A 16,895-nucleotide genomic window follows, 5' to 3' on the forward strand; every position below is an offset into this window, starting at 1 on the left:
TGTAGCAATTACTAACCCATTATCACGCTAGAACATGAGATCATTTATCTTCTAATTCAGAGTGTCACCTGTTCTTCATTTGCCAGTCAATAACCATTAATTACTTTCAGTGGAAATTTAAACAAAGCTTTTCCCCTCTGTTAAAACCAGTAAGCCATTCAGTAATGACAAATAAACCTGGAGCTGTATCACCCCCCTTCCTCTCATTCTCAGCCTTGAGTCTGGTACAATATGAATTCTTAAAGGAAATGCCTAGAAATTCATAGGTCAAGGACCTTTATTAGTCTGATGTGAGGAGTATCACATTCCTGGCACTTGATGTAGGGAAAGGATATAGCTACTGCCTGTACATGGATGTTTTATTGGTTGTCATGGGCTGTACCTGAGGAAATATAATTTTGACTGTGGAACTTCTTCAGTGTTTTTTCTCTCTTCTGGCTTGCCTTGGCATTTTTTACAGACTGTTCATGCAGACCCATTCAAAGCAAAACAGAGCTATCACTTGCTTTGTAATTTTTAGCATGTTAATTTCTTTCATACCTGATTGGATTGAGGTGACTCTAAGTGCCAACAATTGTGAATGCCAGAAAAAATAAAAGAACCAACAGCGATAGACTCTGAAGTAACCATTAATCTAAACATTCTTTCCTGGTAGGATTTGAAGCAAAAATCACTTTTAGCAACTCTTTCTGCATTGTTTGATCATTTCTAAGCTGATCCTGTTTAAATTTACTGCAGTTTAAGTCGCATTGCTGAGACAGTGATTGCTTGCTTTTTGAAATGGTAGACAAGAGTTGATAAATCCAAATGCATAAAACCTCACTGAGCCCACTGTCAAAGGCTGTTTTTTGTCAGGATTTTGCAGCTGCCTCCTTCAGTGTAGGGTATGGTTTAGAGTAAAGGGAAACTTTCAACTCTATTTCACATTAATACGAAAAGTAATGCATAAATATTTTAAATACTCCCTGGATTGTTGAATGTCTTGGCATAAGTGCCTGCATTGAAACTGTGTAAAAGGAATTACAATACAGAGGTGTTTAAAAGAGGAGGGGTGGCAAAAATTGTTAGAAGTCTGATTCTGCATCTGCTTAGAAGTATTAACATTACTTCACCAACATAGTAAATAGCAGGTGCTTAGGCTAATTGCATATTCAGTCAACCAGTGTAGCAGTTTTGGGTAAGGGGGAGTTTTTACCAATAAATGATATTTTGTTGTTGCATCTCTCTCCAATATAACTGACACTACAGTGTCAGGGCAAGAAAAGGAGTTCATTATGTACAGCAAACATCCACCAGAGTTGGGAGGAGAACCACTGCCCTTGATTGACTGATTATCTACCGTTGGAAATCCTTATTTGCCCAAGTAGTGCCCTCTCATACAAGGAGAAGTGTTGTTTTCAGCTAGTCTGCTTAAGGGAGCCTGAAGGTCTGTGAAATCAGGAATCCTAGTGGCTGGGAGAACCAAAACTATCAAGCACTTATTTAGATACTCCTGTTACCTTTCTGTGCAGCTGCTGCTACTGTGAATCTTGCAGACTTGTCCAGTCATGGAGAAACAGAAATTGGTGATTTACGGTGACCTCTCAAATCAGCAGGGAAACCCCAGTGTTCCAAAAAAGCTCATATGAGAGATACAAGTTAAGACATCTCCTGCCCACAAGATGAGTTTCATCAGCCATTCGGGTATTTCTGCGTCATTGGCTGGGATGTTCAATCCTGGAAAGGAAAAATAAAGTTGCTGCCATTGTCCTGCCCAGCAGGTCATCTCCCTAAAGCACAATTTATAATTTATGCCAAGGACTTACGCAGCAGTTGCCCAAAACTGAGCTTTCCATGCACATTCAAGAAGTAAAAAGGTCCAAAAGGACCATGTTAATAAAATCTTGTCAAAACTTTGGAAGATGCATAAAATAATACTGTAAAGAAAAATGTCTCGCAACTCTAACCATTTAAGTGGAATGTATTGCCTTGCTATGCAGGACACTGATTTATTGAGAATGGAGAGGAAAAATTGAATATTTCAGGTGGTATTTACCAAAAGAAACTGGGTTATCCCAAAGCTTTTATTAATCTGATTTGCAGAGTATCCACTACCATCAAGGGACCTACTAAAGTTGTTTTCTTTAAAGGTGATGTGAAGAGGTCAATGCAAATAGCATCGTGGATTACAATGTGAGAGGATGACAGTACTTTTTACCATATGGAGAGAGAGTTGATTTATTTTGTTTCCCTTTTCTGGTTATTTATTAAACAAGGATCATGCCATACAGGTATTCCCTTTTCCTCTCCAAAGGAAATGAAGCGTTTGCATCATTTTGATTGATCTAAAGTAATAATTATTCTGTACACCTACACCTCCTATGCAGTCAAACAGTCCAGTCACTAGAGCACTGCCTTGCACATCAGAAAATTGAAATGTACCTGCGGTGGTATCTCAGACAAGTCACACATGTCTTTCTTTGAATACCTCTTTCCCATCTGCTTTCCAGCTTTCATGCTGACTTAGCTGGCCAGCCCTCTGAGATGGCGCCCACCCATCATTAGTTGTTTGTGGGAGAGGACTCTGTGAAAGACATTGCTGTGGAAATTAAAAGCTGGTCCCATGAAATGCAAATATGTTGGCAATCAGATGAAGTTTTGCTTCAAAAGACACTGTGAAACTCTTGCTGCATGAACAGTCCTCTGAAACTGATGTTAATGGTTGTGTCTCTTTTCCACCAGGGTTTTCTCATTCTTGTGTCAAAAGTTTCTTCTACAGTACTTTAATATGTAACATTCAACACATATTCAGTAGGGAAGCCAGATTAACTTGGTTAAATACCTTTTTAAATATGTACTTTTAATTAAAATCTCAGCTTAGGCAAAACAAATGTGGCAGAAAAAGCAGCCAAAAGGATCCATATTTTCATGCTTCAGTGTGTTTGACATCATTCTGTAGCAGACGGACAACAGCACTCTGGACTGAAACATTACAAAATTTTGATCTTTTCCCCATATCAATGTCAATTCATGCAGTGCTTTAAACAAGTGAATCCATGCTCATGAGCACTAAACCAAGTCTCAGTGTTCAAAAGTAAACATATTAAAGTCTCCCCTGCAGAAACTCCTGCTGTGAAACAAATTGAAAATCAAATACAGCACTGTTTTCTGTAATAAGAAATAATTGAACTCTTTTCAGAGTTGCACTGAACTGGTTAATAGCCACTGTGTAAAGAAAGTGCTAATTTCCCCAGCTTGGGGTATGCGTGTGTACATGTAGTTATTTCCAAATCAAAAATGCGGTAATACAATATCATGTACCAAAGAGGCCACTTACATGTGCACTGAATCTGACTTTGTTTATCTTTCTGCAGGCCATGTGGTTGATGCTGCAAACGGATGAGCCTGAGGACTTTGTCATAGCCACTGGGGAGGTCCACAGTGTCCGTGAATTTGTGGAGAAGTCGTTTAAACACATTGGGAAAACCATTGTGTAAGTATGAGGATGAGAGAGTAGCCACAGGTTGAACATTTCTAGCCTTTCACATTTGATGTAACAAAACAGAGTATTTTTTGTCTATATTTTTCTTTTTTTTTTTTTCCCCTCACTTTCTACTTGTAACCTTTCATGCATAAATGGCTGCCACAGCAGATATGTCTAGTGTTGCCCTCTAGATTATAAGCTAAAAAGGTTAATCTGAATTTTTTTTATCAAAGTCTTCATTCTTTGTTCTCCCTGTCTTGGGGTAGGGAAGCCCTTCCAAAGATGTTAGTACTAGGGTGCTGATTAGCGCCTTCCTGCAAGAGGGGTTTTTCTGCCCAGTTCTCTGTTTTGTGCCCCAGATCCCCACAGTACTGCTCCCACCCTCTGCAATCTGAAGAGGTGACACCTACCAGCCCCGCTCTTTCCAGGTGACAGCCCATCAGCCACACTGCATGGCTCATGTAGCAAACCGCTCCACATTTTATCAGCTCTTCTCCTACTAAGCCGTAGAAATGTTGAGCAGTGGGTGCAGAATGTTTACAATGCATATTCCACATAGTTTGATTGAAAATACAAAATTCCTTCCCAAGGCCGTATAATAAAACCAGGATGGCTTGGTGAGCGCTTTCTGTAATTTATATTTTTATTGTTTATTATTTTTTCAATTTCCCTCCTTCTGTATCTTCTCTGGGCCCCATGCATCAACATACCAATCTCAGCTGGAAAAGGGAGAGGAAAGCCACAGGCTCTTCCATGACGCTAGCGCCAGGGCTGTTCCTCAGGCCATCAAAGTCACTTGTGCAGCTGGTGAACTTTTGACAGGGCCAATAAGTTTTACTTGGGAACAAAAACTTGACAAATTCAATAAATATGCAGAAGTGCACAGATATATACAATATTATTTGAACAGCCAGTGGGTGGCTGGGGAGGTAATAACATTTTCTCCTCAATGAGTTTTTAGTCTGGTTTCAATTTTTGGCATCAACTTTGAGAAAAAAAAAATTCTGATGAGGGAGAGAGAGACCGTATAAATAGTATTTCTAACCCAAAAGCTCGGTTTGGGGAATAAGCTTCTCTCCATGTTTTTCACATTTCTTGATTGCAAGATGTCCTAGTAATCACACATTGTCCCATATACCTTTAGAGTACTGAGGTTTGAGAGGCTAAAGGGGAGATGGAAGGAGATCTAATAATTGCTTTGTCTTTCTTAATTCTTCTTCTGTTTTTATAGTTTTGTTTCTTGTGTTTATAAGCTAATTCTGCCTAGTAAGAATGGATAGGAAAATGCTGCAAATTCAACTGCTCCATATGAGTAAGAATTCTAGCGATTTGGAGAACTACCATTTCCCTGTCTAATATTATTTGTCAGAGCAACAATGAATGTTTGGTGAACAACTCTTTCAATTTTAAAATTTTGATTACCTATAATTAGAAGCTGATATGTAACGGTTGGTACCTAGCTAAATGTCTTTATTTGCAGATGTTCCCCACATCACACTTTCTTTTGATGTCACTAAATTTATCCCTTAGTTTAAAACTGAACTCCCTGCTTTGGCGCTGGTCTAAGAAGTCTCAGCATTTCCCAAGAGTGACAATTCAACATGCGTTTTTCAGAAAGCAAATTAAGTCCTCAAGAAAACCTAAAGAAAATAACAAGGCCAGAAATAAAAGTGAAAGTGCTTATATTAATAGCTTCTGCTATAGAGGGGATATTAAAGGATTACTTTAGATTAAGTTGTTCCTAACACTCAAAATTTTGTGTCCTGTTCGCTTAATTTTTTTTGCTCACATATGGCTCCATATAATAGACTGTATATCATTTATGTTGATGTTTAATGCAGTCAGTATTTCAACTGAATCAGTCACAATCTGGTCTCTCAGAAAAACTTTACAGTATAACTCTAAATGTGAAGTAGAGCAGGTATTTTGTGTGTACGAAGGCATAGTTGCTATTTTTTATTACTAATCAATTTACTAAGCAATTTGCAAAAATTGTATAAGAACTCACATGGCAGCTACTGACACGGATTTTTAGGAACATAAATTGCTTTAGAAATGGGGGCTTGGTTTTCTATTCCCCTTGGCTCTTCTAAGTTTTTTTCTTTCCTGTGAATAAATTTTTAATTCCTTAAGCCATTTACAGGTGATATATAAATAACTATACATATGGGGACTGAGGTGACATTTTAAGTGCTAATGATAATTTTGTTGCTGATCATTTTGACAGTGGTGTAACTCTGAACATTTTGCATGTAGCCTGTCCTTCCCCCTGCTCCCAAGGCAAGAATAACATTACCACGCACCCACTACTCATCCTGTAGCCATTGCTCATCCTTCAAATTGCACTAAATTTAAAATATTCCTCAGGATTTGGGAAGTTTTGTTAAGAACTTCCATAGTTTTTCCAGGTGTCAGCCTGACCCATGTTTTTGCAGCACACACACATGGTCCTTGGCCAGCTGTCTGGTAACCTCTGTCTGGCAACCTTTCTTTGAAAGCCCCAATGAGTTTCTACTTCCACCTCCTCCAGTTTGAATATATCTCCTTCAGGGAGTAGCCTGGAAGAAAAATTCTCCCTTTTAGCATTGTGAGACCCCAGTGGTGAGTCCCCTTGATCTATTACTTTTCAGTTTATGAGGCACCTAAGAGCCAGTGCACCAGAGTGCAATAGCTAAACAAGTTTTCACAAGGATGTCTCCTTTCTTCCTATTACTGTTCCTCAAAGTTTGGTTGAGTTAGCTGAGGTTTCTGGAGTTTTTGTTGCAGGATTGCAGTATTCTGAAATTTTTCAACCTCAAAAACTTACCTGGGAGATTTCCAGCAGCCTTTCCACTGCTACAAGCAATGGCACAGCTGACCAGTACTGTTGTACAACCCACCTTTCAAAATTGATGAAATGATGGAGTAAATGTCCAGGATAGATGTCATGGCAAACAAAGGTTGGCAGAGCTCATACCACATCTGAGAAAACTGGGCACATGTGCAGGGGCTCTTAACTACCCCTACTTTGTGCTTTGTCAAGGAAAGTTGCAAATGTAAAATGTTAGCTGTCACATCATGATACTGCAATAGAGAACAGGAAAAAAGAGATCCTGGCTGCCTCATCAACCAACTAAAAATATTTATTTTAACTTTTTAGGTTTTTTGTCTTCCTAACAATTCATATTAACTTGTACAGCTGAAAATCCAGGACAGCCTAAAAAGTCTTTCCAAGAACATAACATCATATTCTGTCCTAGCCGGTCATTAGCACATGTCAGGACTATGTCTTCTAGCCAAAACATGAGAGGGAGAAGCTTTACTACATTTTTCTAACTAATGAAATGTACAGCTGCAATGAGACTGATTCTCTCTCTGGAATGGACTGCAAAGTGTTCATGGAAGTTTATCTACCTTGGGTGGCATTTTTCCTCTTACATTTCTTTTTCAAGGGAGAAATTTCAAATTATATTTATATAGTCTTCTGAATCATTCAAATTCAGTCCTTTGTACTAACAGGAAAGCCTCAGAGCTACAAATATTTTTCCCCTGTAAGGATTACATTTTTTTTTCTTTTGCTTTCCCTTCTGCCTATTGCTAATTAAGTGGTACTTGGGGGAAACACTTCCCGCCTATAATTTGAACTTCAGCAGGGTAAACGAAACAGGCAAACGCTTGTCTTGACTAATTTTCTGCCATTAATCTTATTAAATTAGAACAGGATTGCAAAGATAGCCTGAAACCACTACAGCACTCAGAGTTCTTTGCAGACAGCTACAGACTCCTGTCTGCAAATGTGGAAACAAAACAAAAAAAAAAAAAAACCCAAAAAAAAACCAAAAAAAAAACTGTTCAAGCTACAGAAAGATTTATTGTGGTTTCATTAACATAAAAATGTATGCACATTTGTTACAGAAATATTCATTGCTTCCAGGATCAGAATTAATTCAGAAAAAAACAAATATTTTACTCTAGTCATTTGGTTCCACATACAAATTTTATCTTAACTAACATACTAGTTGGTCTTATAAAAGATCAGCCTGAAATGGGGAAGTTTGCAGATAAGCTATAAGGTCTTCTGAGGTGAACTCCTGTGGCCTCTTCAGTGACAGTGAAGGTTGAACTGAGATTGAACTGAGGGAGTAGAGTTTTTCTGGTTTGTTTGTTGGGGGTTTTTTGTTTGTTTGTCTTTTTCTTTTTATCTTAAAATGGAAGGCTGGGTTACAGAAACACATGAGATTTGAAGGATTGCTGTAAGAATGGAAAGCATGTGGGACACGGAGGAGGAGCCATCAGCAGCCATCAGCAAAACAGCTGCTATTTCCAGATCTGGCTTTTGCCCACCAAAAATTGCTGGCTGGCCAGTGCTGTGTGTTATATTTAAATCAGAAAAGAAAATGAAAAGCTTTCAGATGAAGAGGAAGGGAACAGAATCTCATACAGCAACTGGAGGCATTTTGAAGAAAGGTAGTGGAAAGAAACCCAGCCATAGCAGTGAAGAATGATGGCCTGGGTGAACCTTCACAAAAAAGAGTCCTCATTTAGGACTTCACCAGCTTTGTAATCATTCTCAAAAAAGAGTTATATTTCAGGGGCATTTAACCCACCTCAACTGGAGAATTAATTCTTTTAGTTGAGCATGCCCTCATTACTTTCTCATTGACACAAGGCTTTATCTGCAGATGCAATAACTGTTTCAGAACTGAAATTAAGGCTTGAAGGCTATAAGAGTCTAATTATTTGACTACATAAGAGATATGAGAGTTTCTTCAATAGAAAGACTAGGTAAGAATGATATATGGGAAATTCCATATATCCCACCCCTGAAATGAAATTAAAATATTTGTCACAAATGCAGTTTGGAAAAATACCTGATTTCAGGTCAGTTGGACTTCTTTGGTTTTTTCCTAACCTCCACTTAAAGACAGACTAACTTAAGTTAGAATTTTTTAAGCTGTTCTAAAGAAAGAAAAAAAAAAATCCATTCTGAAAATGTAAAAGCCTCTCTTTTAGATATTATTAGTATACTTTTGTATCAGGCTAACACTAATGGAACTTACTTGAAACTTTTCTAAAACTTTTCTTTCCATAATGCTTTGATTTTCACAGAAGCATTAATATTCTTTGAGAAAACATTTTCTTCCCAACACTAACTTTCACGGATTGGAGTAAAGGGACAGGGCTTCAAAAGTTTCCAATGAACTGGAAAGAAGGAAAAAAAAAAAAAAAAAAAAGAAACAAAAAATAGGAAGCCTAGCATGTATTTTTTTTAATTGTCTTGTTATATGGGGAGTTGCAATTATTATGCAATATATTATTGGACCAGTAAAAAAAAAAAAAAAATTGACTACCTGATTCATCAGAGCTTTTGGAAAAAAAATGAATACATTCCTTTATGGTAGCATGCTTTTATTTAAACACAAGGTCATGGTTAAGCAATCCCTGTATCTATGATTACTTTGATGTTTCAGTGCTGCTGGCAAGGTTGGTGGTTGAGTTGGTGGCAAAGGAACATATGAAGAGTCATATTTAAAGTTTCCCAACAAAAGACTACCCTCAAAAAGATATTAATGGTCTGTTATATGGTGTCAGTTTTGCTATTTTTAATGTGCCAGGACAGAATGAAGTGCTTTGGCTTAATTTTGTGTGTAGCAGAAATCGGGCTACAGAACTGAGAAACCTACACAAACAGTATGTCATATTAGCTGTGGAGGAAAAGTAAAATCGTCCTACAATTTTATTTTTATTTAATTTACTGTTCAGTTTCAAATGTTAAAATATTTTCTGTAGGCATTTATTTCATTATAAAAGTGATCATGATAGTTTTATTTTTCATAAAGAAGCTGAGCAGCTGTAGCCTTTAGTGGTTTTGAATTTTTTTTTTTAATGTTATAGATTCTGTTTCTATGTAAAGATCAAGCAAGGAGATGAAATGCATATACTTGTTCAGTTTATCTGTGCTTCTGTGAAAATTTTCATTTTTATTTGATTTCTTCACCACCTCAAAAATACATGTACTTTCACTTGTTTCCTCCTCAGTTACAGCCAGACCATTTGGTCCACTTGCGGTGCTATTCCCACCTCTTGTCAATTATCCTGGCTCCCCTGTTTCCTTTCCTACCCACCTCACACCCTCCCAGGTGGATACTCCGGCTTTTCATCCTCATAAAATCTTCCATACCTCGGGGAGTTTTCATTGCTTGAAGCTTGCTCTCTCACTGAATAGTTATAGGAAATGAAAAGTAATTGGAACCTCCAAAAATAAAAAATCCAAAGAAGCATTCATCAACACTGATAATAAGTATCATAGCTAGTGATATGTTAATGATAATAGATATTAAATTAGCCATAAATTAAATGCAATCCATCCCACTGCAAATCCAGTGTTTAAAAGCTCTTGATATGAAGAACTTTTCAAGCAAGTAAACCTGCTTGTGCATTTGAATCTTAGTTTTATGGAAAATTGTGAGGTCACTGATAGCAATGGAATCCACCAGGGCTGACCATTGACTATCACCCCGAGCAACCCCAAAGCACCCATCTCCATCGCTGAGGCACTCGACATGGAAGTGTAGATGCAAAGGGCATCAAACCTGCTTTGTCAGGAGCAGGTCTCACCCATCCTTCTCCAGGTGCAGGACATGCTGGCACAGGGCTGAGGCCATCAGCTGTGACAGGAAACCCATCCCTTGCTTCAGTGGCAGGGTGAAGCTAGGCAGCGTGGGGCAGGCAGTGGCCTCGCTGCAGAGCCCAGTGGGCACCTGCGTGGGAGCTCTGGGCTTTGGCACCAGCTGGGCTTGCAGGCATCCACTCCCCATCCTCTATAAATTTAGCCCAGTCCTGATGAGCCAAACTTTCTCCAGCCAGGGATCCGTTGTGTTTTCCTCAATTTACACGAGGCTGTTTTGGTGCCTGTGTGGGCATCTGCCCTGCAGAGCTGAAAGCTGGGTAGTCTTTGTGGCTGGAGCTAGCTGAAACCACAGCACAACATGAGGGTTCCCCATGCCCCTTTCCACCATGCTCATGCTTCAGGATAATTTGGCATGACATTTTCCAGTTAAAAGTTCTGAGTGCAATTTGGCTATAAATTAAGGATGGTTTCGGTGCGGTTTTTTTTCTCTTGCCTTGTGGTTTGAGGGAGAGGGGAGGGGGAGTTGGTTGGCAAAATGGATCTCTTGGTCCTGGTGTCAGGCTGGCCCCCACACAGCCCCTTTTATCAGCTGGATGATGATTCCAGCTGTGAGCATCGAGGTGCCAGGAGTAATTAGAAGCGCAGCTATCAAATGTTACTTTGTTCACAACGAGAAGCACTTCTTTTTTTTTTTCCCTCCTTGTGAACTTTTCACATTACTGGGCTGAACAAAACGGGTGGAGATTTCTTCTTAAGCTATTTCTATTGTTATATAACTTTGATAGCGACATTAAGTGAGTCTTTACTGGCTGGCTGAGCCTTCTGGAGCCTTTTGGGTGTTAAATGGGGTTCTCTGCTCGGTGACCTCCAACAACAACTGACGTCTCCTGATCTAAGCGCTTCCTGTTGTTTTACTGGGGACGGTTGGTTTTCTATTAAGCTCATTTGAGTCCTGCACATTTTTACCCTCTGCCCTTTAAAGGGAGGGACTAATGTTAGTTTTGGCTTCTGAATGAAAACTTTGCAGTTCAGGCTCACAACAGAGCAAATGCAAAAAAAAAAATAAAGAAAGAAAGAAAATTTAAATTATAAAAAAATCATCTTTGGCATCATGGCATGCCCATTAACAGCTGACTTCACTGTCACTATTATCTGTAGGACATTATTTCAATGTGAAATGTTCCCCGTATCAATCATCCTACAGGTTTTGCTAGTCATTCAAAAGTCATGAGCTGTGCTTAAAAATTTGTGAGATTTAAGAACTTGCAATAATGCATATTTGGTATTTCCTTCTGCCTTTCAGTGTTTAAACCTTCATGGGTACACAGAGGTCACATTTTCAGACTTTTCTCCTGAGCCCTCAGGGCTAGAAACTCCACAATGAAGGCTGAGATTGTCAAAGAATTAACTTCTTCTAGGAGCTTGAGGGGGCAGGGGAGCAAGAAGTCATATCTGTGACAAAATCCCAAGAGCTGGGAGAAAAATTAGTAAGTGGGATGCTAGGGGTGCTTTTATTTCCTTGCTGGTAACTGAGGCTAAATAGCCTTAATCACAGTGCTGATGTAATTTATACAGATTTTACTTAAACATAAAAAAGCTAGAGGATTTCATCATCACATTCTTAAACCAAGCTGCTTCAGAGCCCCATGGTGTATATATATGTATACTTAAAAGCAAAACGCAAAGAGAGGATAGAATTTCAATCATAACTCTGGATTTTGTATATTCAGTGGATGAAGTTTGATGCACTGATGATTCCTACACTTGTCATCTGAAGCTTTTTTTTGGAGTGGGAGCTCCATTGTCCCCAGGCTTCCAGGCTGCAGCCTGACCTCCCCAAAGGCAGAGTCAGTCACCCACCAAACCATTCCTCTTCTGCTGCTCCTGAGACCTGGACAGTCCCTCAGAAAATAGTTCACAGCACAACCAGATCACATGAATTGCAGCAAATTGAAGGCTGTTCAACACATATGAAACTAATTTGGACTGAGGGAGCTGGCTTTCAGCTCACAGGTAGCAAGTAGAGTTTACAATACACGTATGTGGAGTGCCATGTCGAGGTAGGACCGAAAACCCAAGAACTGTTTTTGTTTTGTTTTTTCTAGTTAAGCACAAATTAAATTATGCAGCTTAATGCTATTCAAACAGAGCTTCACATCTATAAAATTAACAGATTAAAGAGTTCCTGAAAGTATTGGCCAAAATACAAGAATTAAAAATATTTTAAGAAAACAGCTTTGAACCAGTCCACAAATGAAAAACCTCACTGTCATATTTATTTACAGATACATGAGACATTCTGAAATCAGGGCATTTTATTTTCCCTTTGCATTATGTATTTAATTTGGAAGTCCTGTATTTTAGACTTTACACTGAATCAAAAACCAAAACAAAGACTTCAAAAGCCATTGTTGCTCTATTCAAGTCTAAACTCTCCCTTTGTTCCTTTAGCTAATGAGTTTATACTGTCCTGCAGGGAGAATTGACACCGGCCTCAAGTAAATGAAAGCAGGCCAAATGTTGGTAAGATCAGAGCACTAAAGTAATTATGGGTTGATTAAATGTTTATCTTCTTTACAGGTGGGAAGGGAAGAATGAGAATGAAGTGGGACGATGCAAAGAGACTGGCAAGATTCATGTGACAGTCAATCACAAGTACTACAGGCCAACTGAAGTGGTAAGAAAGTGCCTTCTCTTAGCTTTGCAAATGAATAATCCAATCACTCAGCCAATAAATTGCTGCATTTGGCCAGCAGTCTGTGCAAACGGGTTAATTGCACTCCTGCTGCCAGCTTTCAGAGCTCTAAATTAGCCTGCTTGTTGGCCCCTCGCAGCCAGCTACCTGGGAAGAGACAAGGAGCAGGCGGGAGGAGCGGGTGGCGCTCTCACAGGGATGCTGCTCCTCTTTGGTCACCCTCCCCAAGTGGGAGAGGCGGTGCTGAGGGGCCTAAAACATCATATGGGAAACAAGACAAAGCATAAAACAGCTCCTTGTGAATGGGAATACGGTCATCTCTTCTCCAGCTGAAAGCAGGAAGAGCAGAAGAAGGGGACTGACGGGTTTCGTTATGAAGTACCGCCCTCTGAGTTTCCACGGTAGTGTTTCAGCTCCAGCCACTGTGTCCCCTGTCCAGCTTACATGTGGGTGGGTAACTGTGGGTGCTGTAAAATGCTGGTTTAGATGTGCTCGTGTGCTTTGCAGGGTCCCACTCAGCAAATGCCCATTTGCAAAACATACCTTTAGTCCCAGTAATGCCTCAGTGAAATCTGCCAGGGGTGCTAAACCAGCACATGCTGCTGGCAGGACTAAATCCCTAACCCCTGTGCTCCAATCACCTATTGAGGATTCTGGGAAAGGGAAAAAACCAGCAGTGTTTCCAGGCCAGGCGGGATGGTGGCAATGCACGGAGATGGTACAGGATGAAGCCAGGTTTCAGAACACAGGGAACAATAACCCCAATTGTGCTATGTGGGAGTGGGTGTACTCAGGAGAGGATTTCTCCCCTCCTGGGGAAAGTGACACAAGCCCCACTGGCTGCTGACACAGCATCATCTGTCAGTGTGCCCGTTCAGAAGAGCTGTGTGATTCAAGCAAGGGGGTGACAAGAGCACCTTTGTGTTGTTGACAGAGATTGCAGGGTGGGAGTAGGGGGCTGCTGTTTGGAAGTGGGCATGGGTTCTACAACTGAAATTCAGTGGGGAATAGAGACTTTCGTGTTTGTTAAAAAGGGCTGGACCAGTGCATCAGAATCAAATGCTAGGAAGTCATTAAGAGCTGTCTGTCATTCTGTGCTGTGGTAAGGTGTCAGGATGATAAGGAGGACAGAGACAAAAGGACTTGCGAAACAGGAAAAGGACACTTGACCCAACAAGTCTGTGCTTTGTGAGACCCACTTTCCTGCTTTGTCATACCTCTTACTAGCAAGTACATATTCACTCCTCAAAATTCATGATTAGTATGTAGCTCTTTGGAAGTCCTCTTCATTGCTCAGATGTTTTCTGCTGAAATAGTGCTGCCCATGGTCCTCTTCCTCTGTCCTCATTGATCTCCCTCTGAGAACACAGTTTCTGGATTATAAATTCATCTCATTACACTTACTGTTTTGGGACAGTGCATAAGCACACATCCCTCAGGAATACTCAGCATTTCTAGTGGCTCCATACATGAGAATAGGAAGGAATTCAAATACAGAGTGGAATGTGGGCTTGAAACAGGGCTGTGTATAACCACAGGAGATGTCTGATGCTTATCTGAAATTACCTGGTTTCTCATAGGCTGTCTTCCCTTGAATGAGGGCTCCATCTCTATCTTCCAGTACCCTCATCTTGCCTTGCTTTTAGTGCAGCCCCGACTTGGTTCCTGTGGAACCTAGGAAAGCTGTGAAGCTGCTCAAGCATGATCAAGGTAGAAGCACAAAGTGAAGTACCTTTGTACTAAGGAGCATGCAGAGGAACTATGAGGGAACTCTTCTATGAAGAGATGTGATATCCTTTTTCTGCAATCAGTTTCCTTTTTGGATCATCTCAGGATGGATAACCAGAATCACTTTTTCCTTTTTTTTTTTTTTTTATTCTAATTTGATTTCTATTCTTTGTCAAAGGCAGGCAAACTACTGTTTGTTTCATTCAGGGAATCACATCTGTGCAATTCAAAATACTAGACCAAAACCCAATCCACCACAAGAAAGCAAGGAAGAGCAATTAAATAACTAAAATGGACTGACAGCAAGTGTCCCCTGCTGCCACTTGTACCAATACTGCTAAAGGCAAGAAAGCCTCACGTTGACATTTTGGGAGGAGGCTTAGCCAGTTCAGTTAACAGCAATTCTGCTGTTTAATCACAGCTGACACAGAAAATCTGATGCTCAGATTCTCATGTCGTATTTGGAAACATTTCTGTCTGTCTGTCTCTCTAAAATTTAACATGGTATTCTGGAAATTGAAAATAAACATAATTTAATCTTGTGTACAGTCAGTTCTGACAGTGCCAATACATTCATTTGAAAACACATTTGTTTTCTTCAGTTAGTGATCCTGGGGTCAAGGCCTCCCATTGAAAAGCTTAGCTGTACTGAAGAAGAAACCTTGAAATGTGAGACAGTCTTCTGGTCAAACTAAGTAGACCCTTTGAATGTCTTGGCTCTAAATCTCTTCACTCTGCTTTTGACTGCTGTGGGGCCCCTTGATATTTACTGGCCTTGGGAATTGTTCCTGCTAATGCTTCTAATGCCTGTCTCTCTCCTTCCTTCCTTGTGTCTTGCCAAATGCAAACCTATCAGTATCACTTCTTTCAGCTTTTATCGAATTCCTATCAGTATATTTTCTGACCCTTTTTAAATGCTTTTGGAGGCTAACCTGCTGCAAGTATTGGGGGAAAAATTTTGTTTGTTCCTTTTTTAAAATCAACAATTTTCACAGGAGCTTCATGGCAAGTTTGCTTTCTATACTGAACTTGATACACTACAAAAGGTGCTTTCACTTACTTTGCAAGCTTTTTTAGCACATGGCTAGAAAAGTCATGCTTTACATTCACCTTTTGCTCCAGGCATGTAAAGATCAGTTTCCAGTACAGTTTACTAACCTGTTAAATGTAGGTACTTCAGAAATTATTTCACTAGTCTTTTCTGCTTACAATCAGAATGTTCATATTGCACATAGGCAATTTAGTGCATACTTGGACTTAAATAATCTACTTGGCATTCACAAAAATAATGTTAAAATAGTTTAATTTTTTTTCAAAAGTTAAAACTGAAATTCAAACTGTAAGCTGTAAGCTGCTTGGTGAGCTGGAAACAAGCAGCCCTGCAGCACATAATGTCATAAGCATCAGGTCTCTCAGCCCCAGAAGCTGGGTAATTTTTACAGTTAGGGTCTGTCTTTAATTTTCTTATCTTTCAGCAGAACAATTACTATTAATTTGTATGCTTGAATTTCCCCCTAAGAATTGCATAATTGCTTCTAACTAAATTTTGCTCATTAAGGTGTTTGAATTAAAGTGTTTCTGTTATTTTTGCATGGCGGAAATTAAGCTAACAGTTTTATAGGAGCTTGCTTCATTTCATTGCATTTTCCTGCAACAGTGAAGATCAACTCCAGGTCTCACTGGTTCATCTTGTCATCACAGAACTTAGATGTATGTATCTCTCAGTTAGGAGTTTATGTCATTGTTTGGAAGGGGAAAATAAAAGAAGCATTTCAACCATGTGCAGATGTTGTTTTTTCTTCCAATCTAATATTCTGCATGTGTTACAGAGAATTCTTCCCCTTTTTTCCCACCTGCTTCTGCAGTTTTCCTACAGCTTGTCAGGTGTAGGAACTGCAGGTTGAATCCATGCATCACATTTGATGTTATGAGCTGGCATGGCTGTACTCTAAGGAGTACACTCTGAGGAGCACACATCATCAATGCAAATTTACTTCCTTTAAGCAAGCCTGGAAACTCTGTCACAATGTGATGCTTATATTTAAGTAGTCATCTGGCCTCTTATTTTTCTTCTTCAAAGGAAAAAGGGCTTGCTAACTTCTTCCTTTCACTATACGCCTTAAGCAATTTTTCTCCCAGTTCTTTCTAGCACTAATATAAATTATATATATATATATGTGTGTGTACATGTGTATGTGTGTGTATATATATATATATATACACGTATATATGACTTCTCAAGTCCTATGTGTGTCACTTATTCTAAATTTTGCGCTTTTGCTTAACTGTGTTTGGCCTCAGTTACCCTTTTTCCTCCTTGGAATTAAGCAGGATGGCTTTAAATTTCAGTCTCTTCAGATGTTTTTTAAAAATTCAGCTCTGTGTTTCCCATGTTTCAT

General features: G+C 39.4%; 1 protein-coding gene across 2 annotated transcripts in view; it reads left to right on the top strand.

Annotated features, from left to right (window-relative positions):
- Window positions 1-16,895, top strand: part of GMDS (GDP-mannose 4,6-dehydratase) — a 409,290-nt gene that overhangs the window by 322,490 nt on the left and 69,905 nt on the right. For both annotated transcript variants that reach the window (XM_041475417.1, XM_041475416.1), the window contains exons 8-9: window positions 3,354-3,472; window positions 12,654-12,750. In XM_041475417.1, the coding sequence (XP_041331351.1) occupies window positions 3,354-3,472; window positions 12,654-12,750 (216 nt within the window). The remainder of the gene's footprint in view (window positions 1-3,353; window positions 3,473-12,653; window positions 12,751-16,895) is intronic.

This window comes from Pyrgilauda ruficollis, unplaced genomic scaffold (assembly GCF_017590135.1).
Source record: "Pyrgilauda ruficollis isolate IOZ18807 unplaced genomic scaffold, ASM1759013v1 scaffold35, whole genome shotgun sequence".
NCBI lineage: Eukaryota > Metazoa > Chordata > Aves > Passeriformes > Passeridae > Pyrgilauda > Pyrgilauda ruficollis.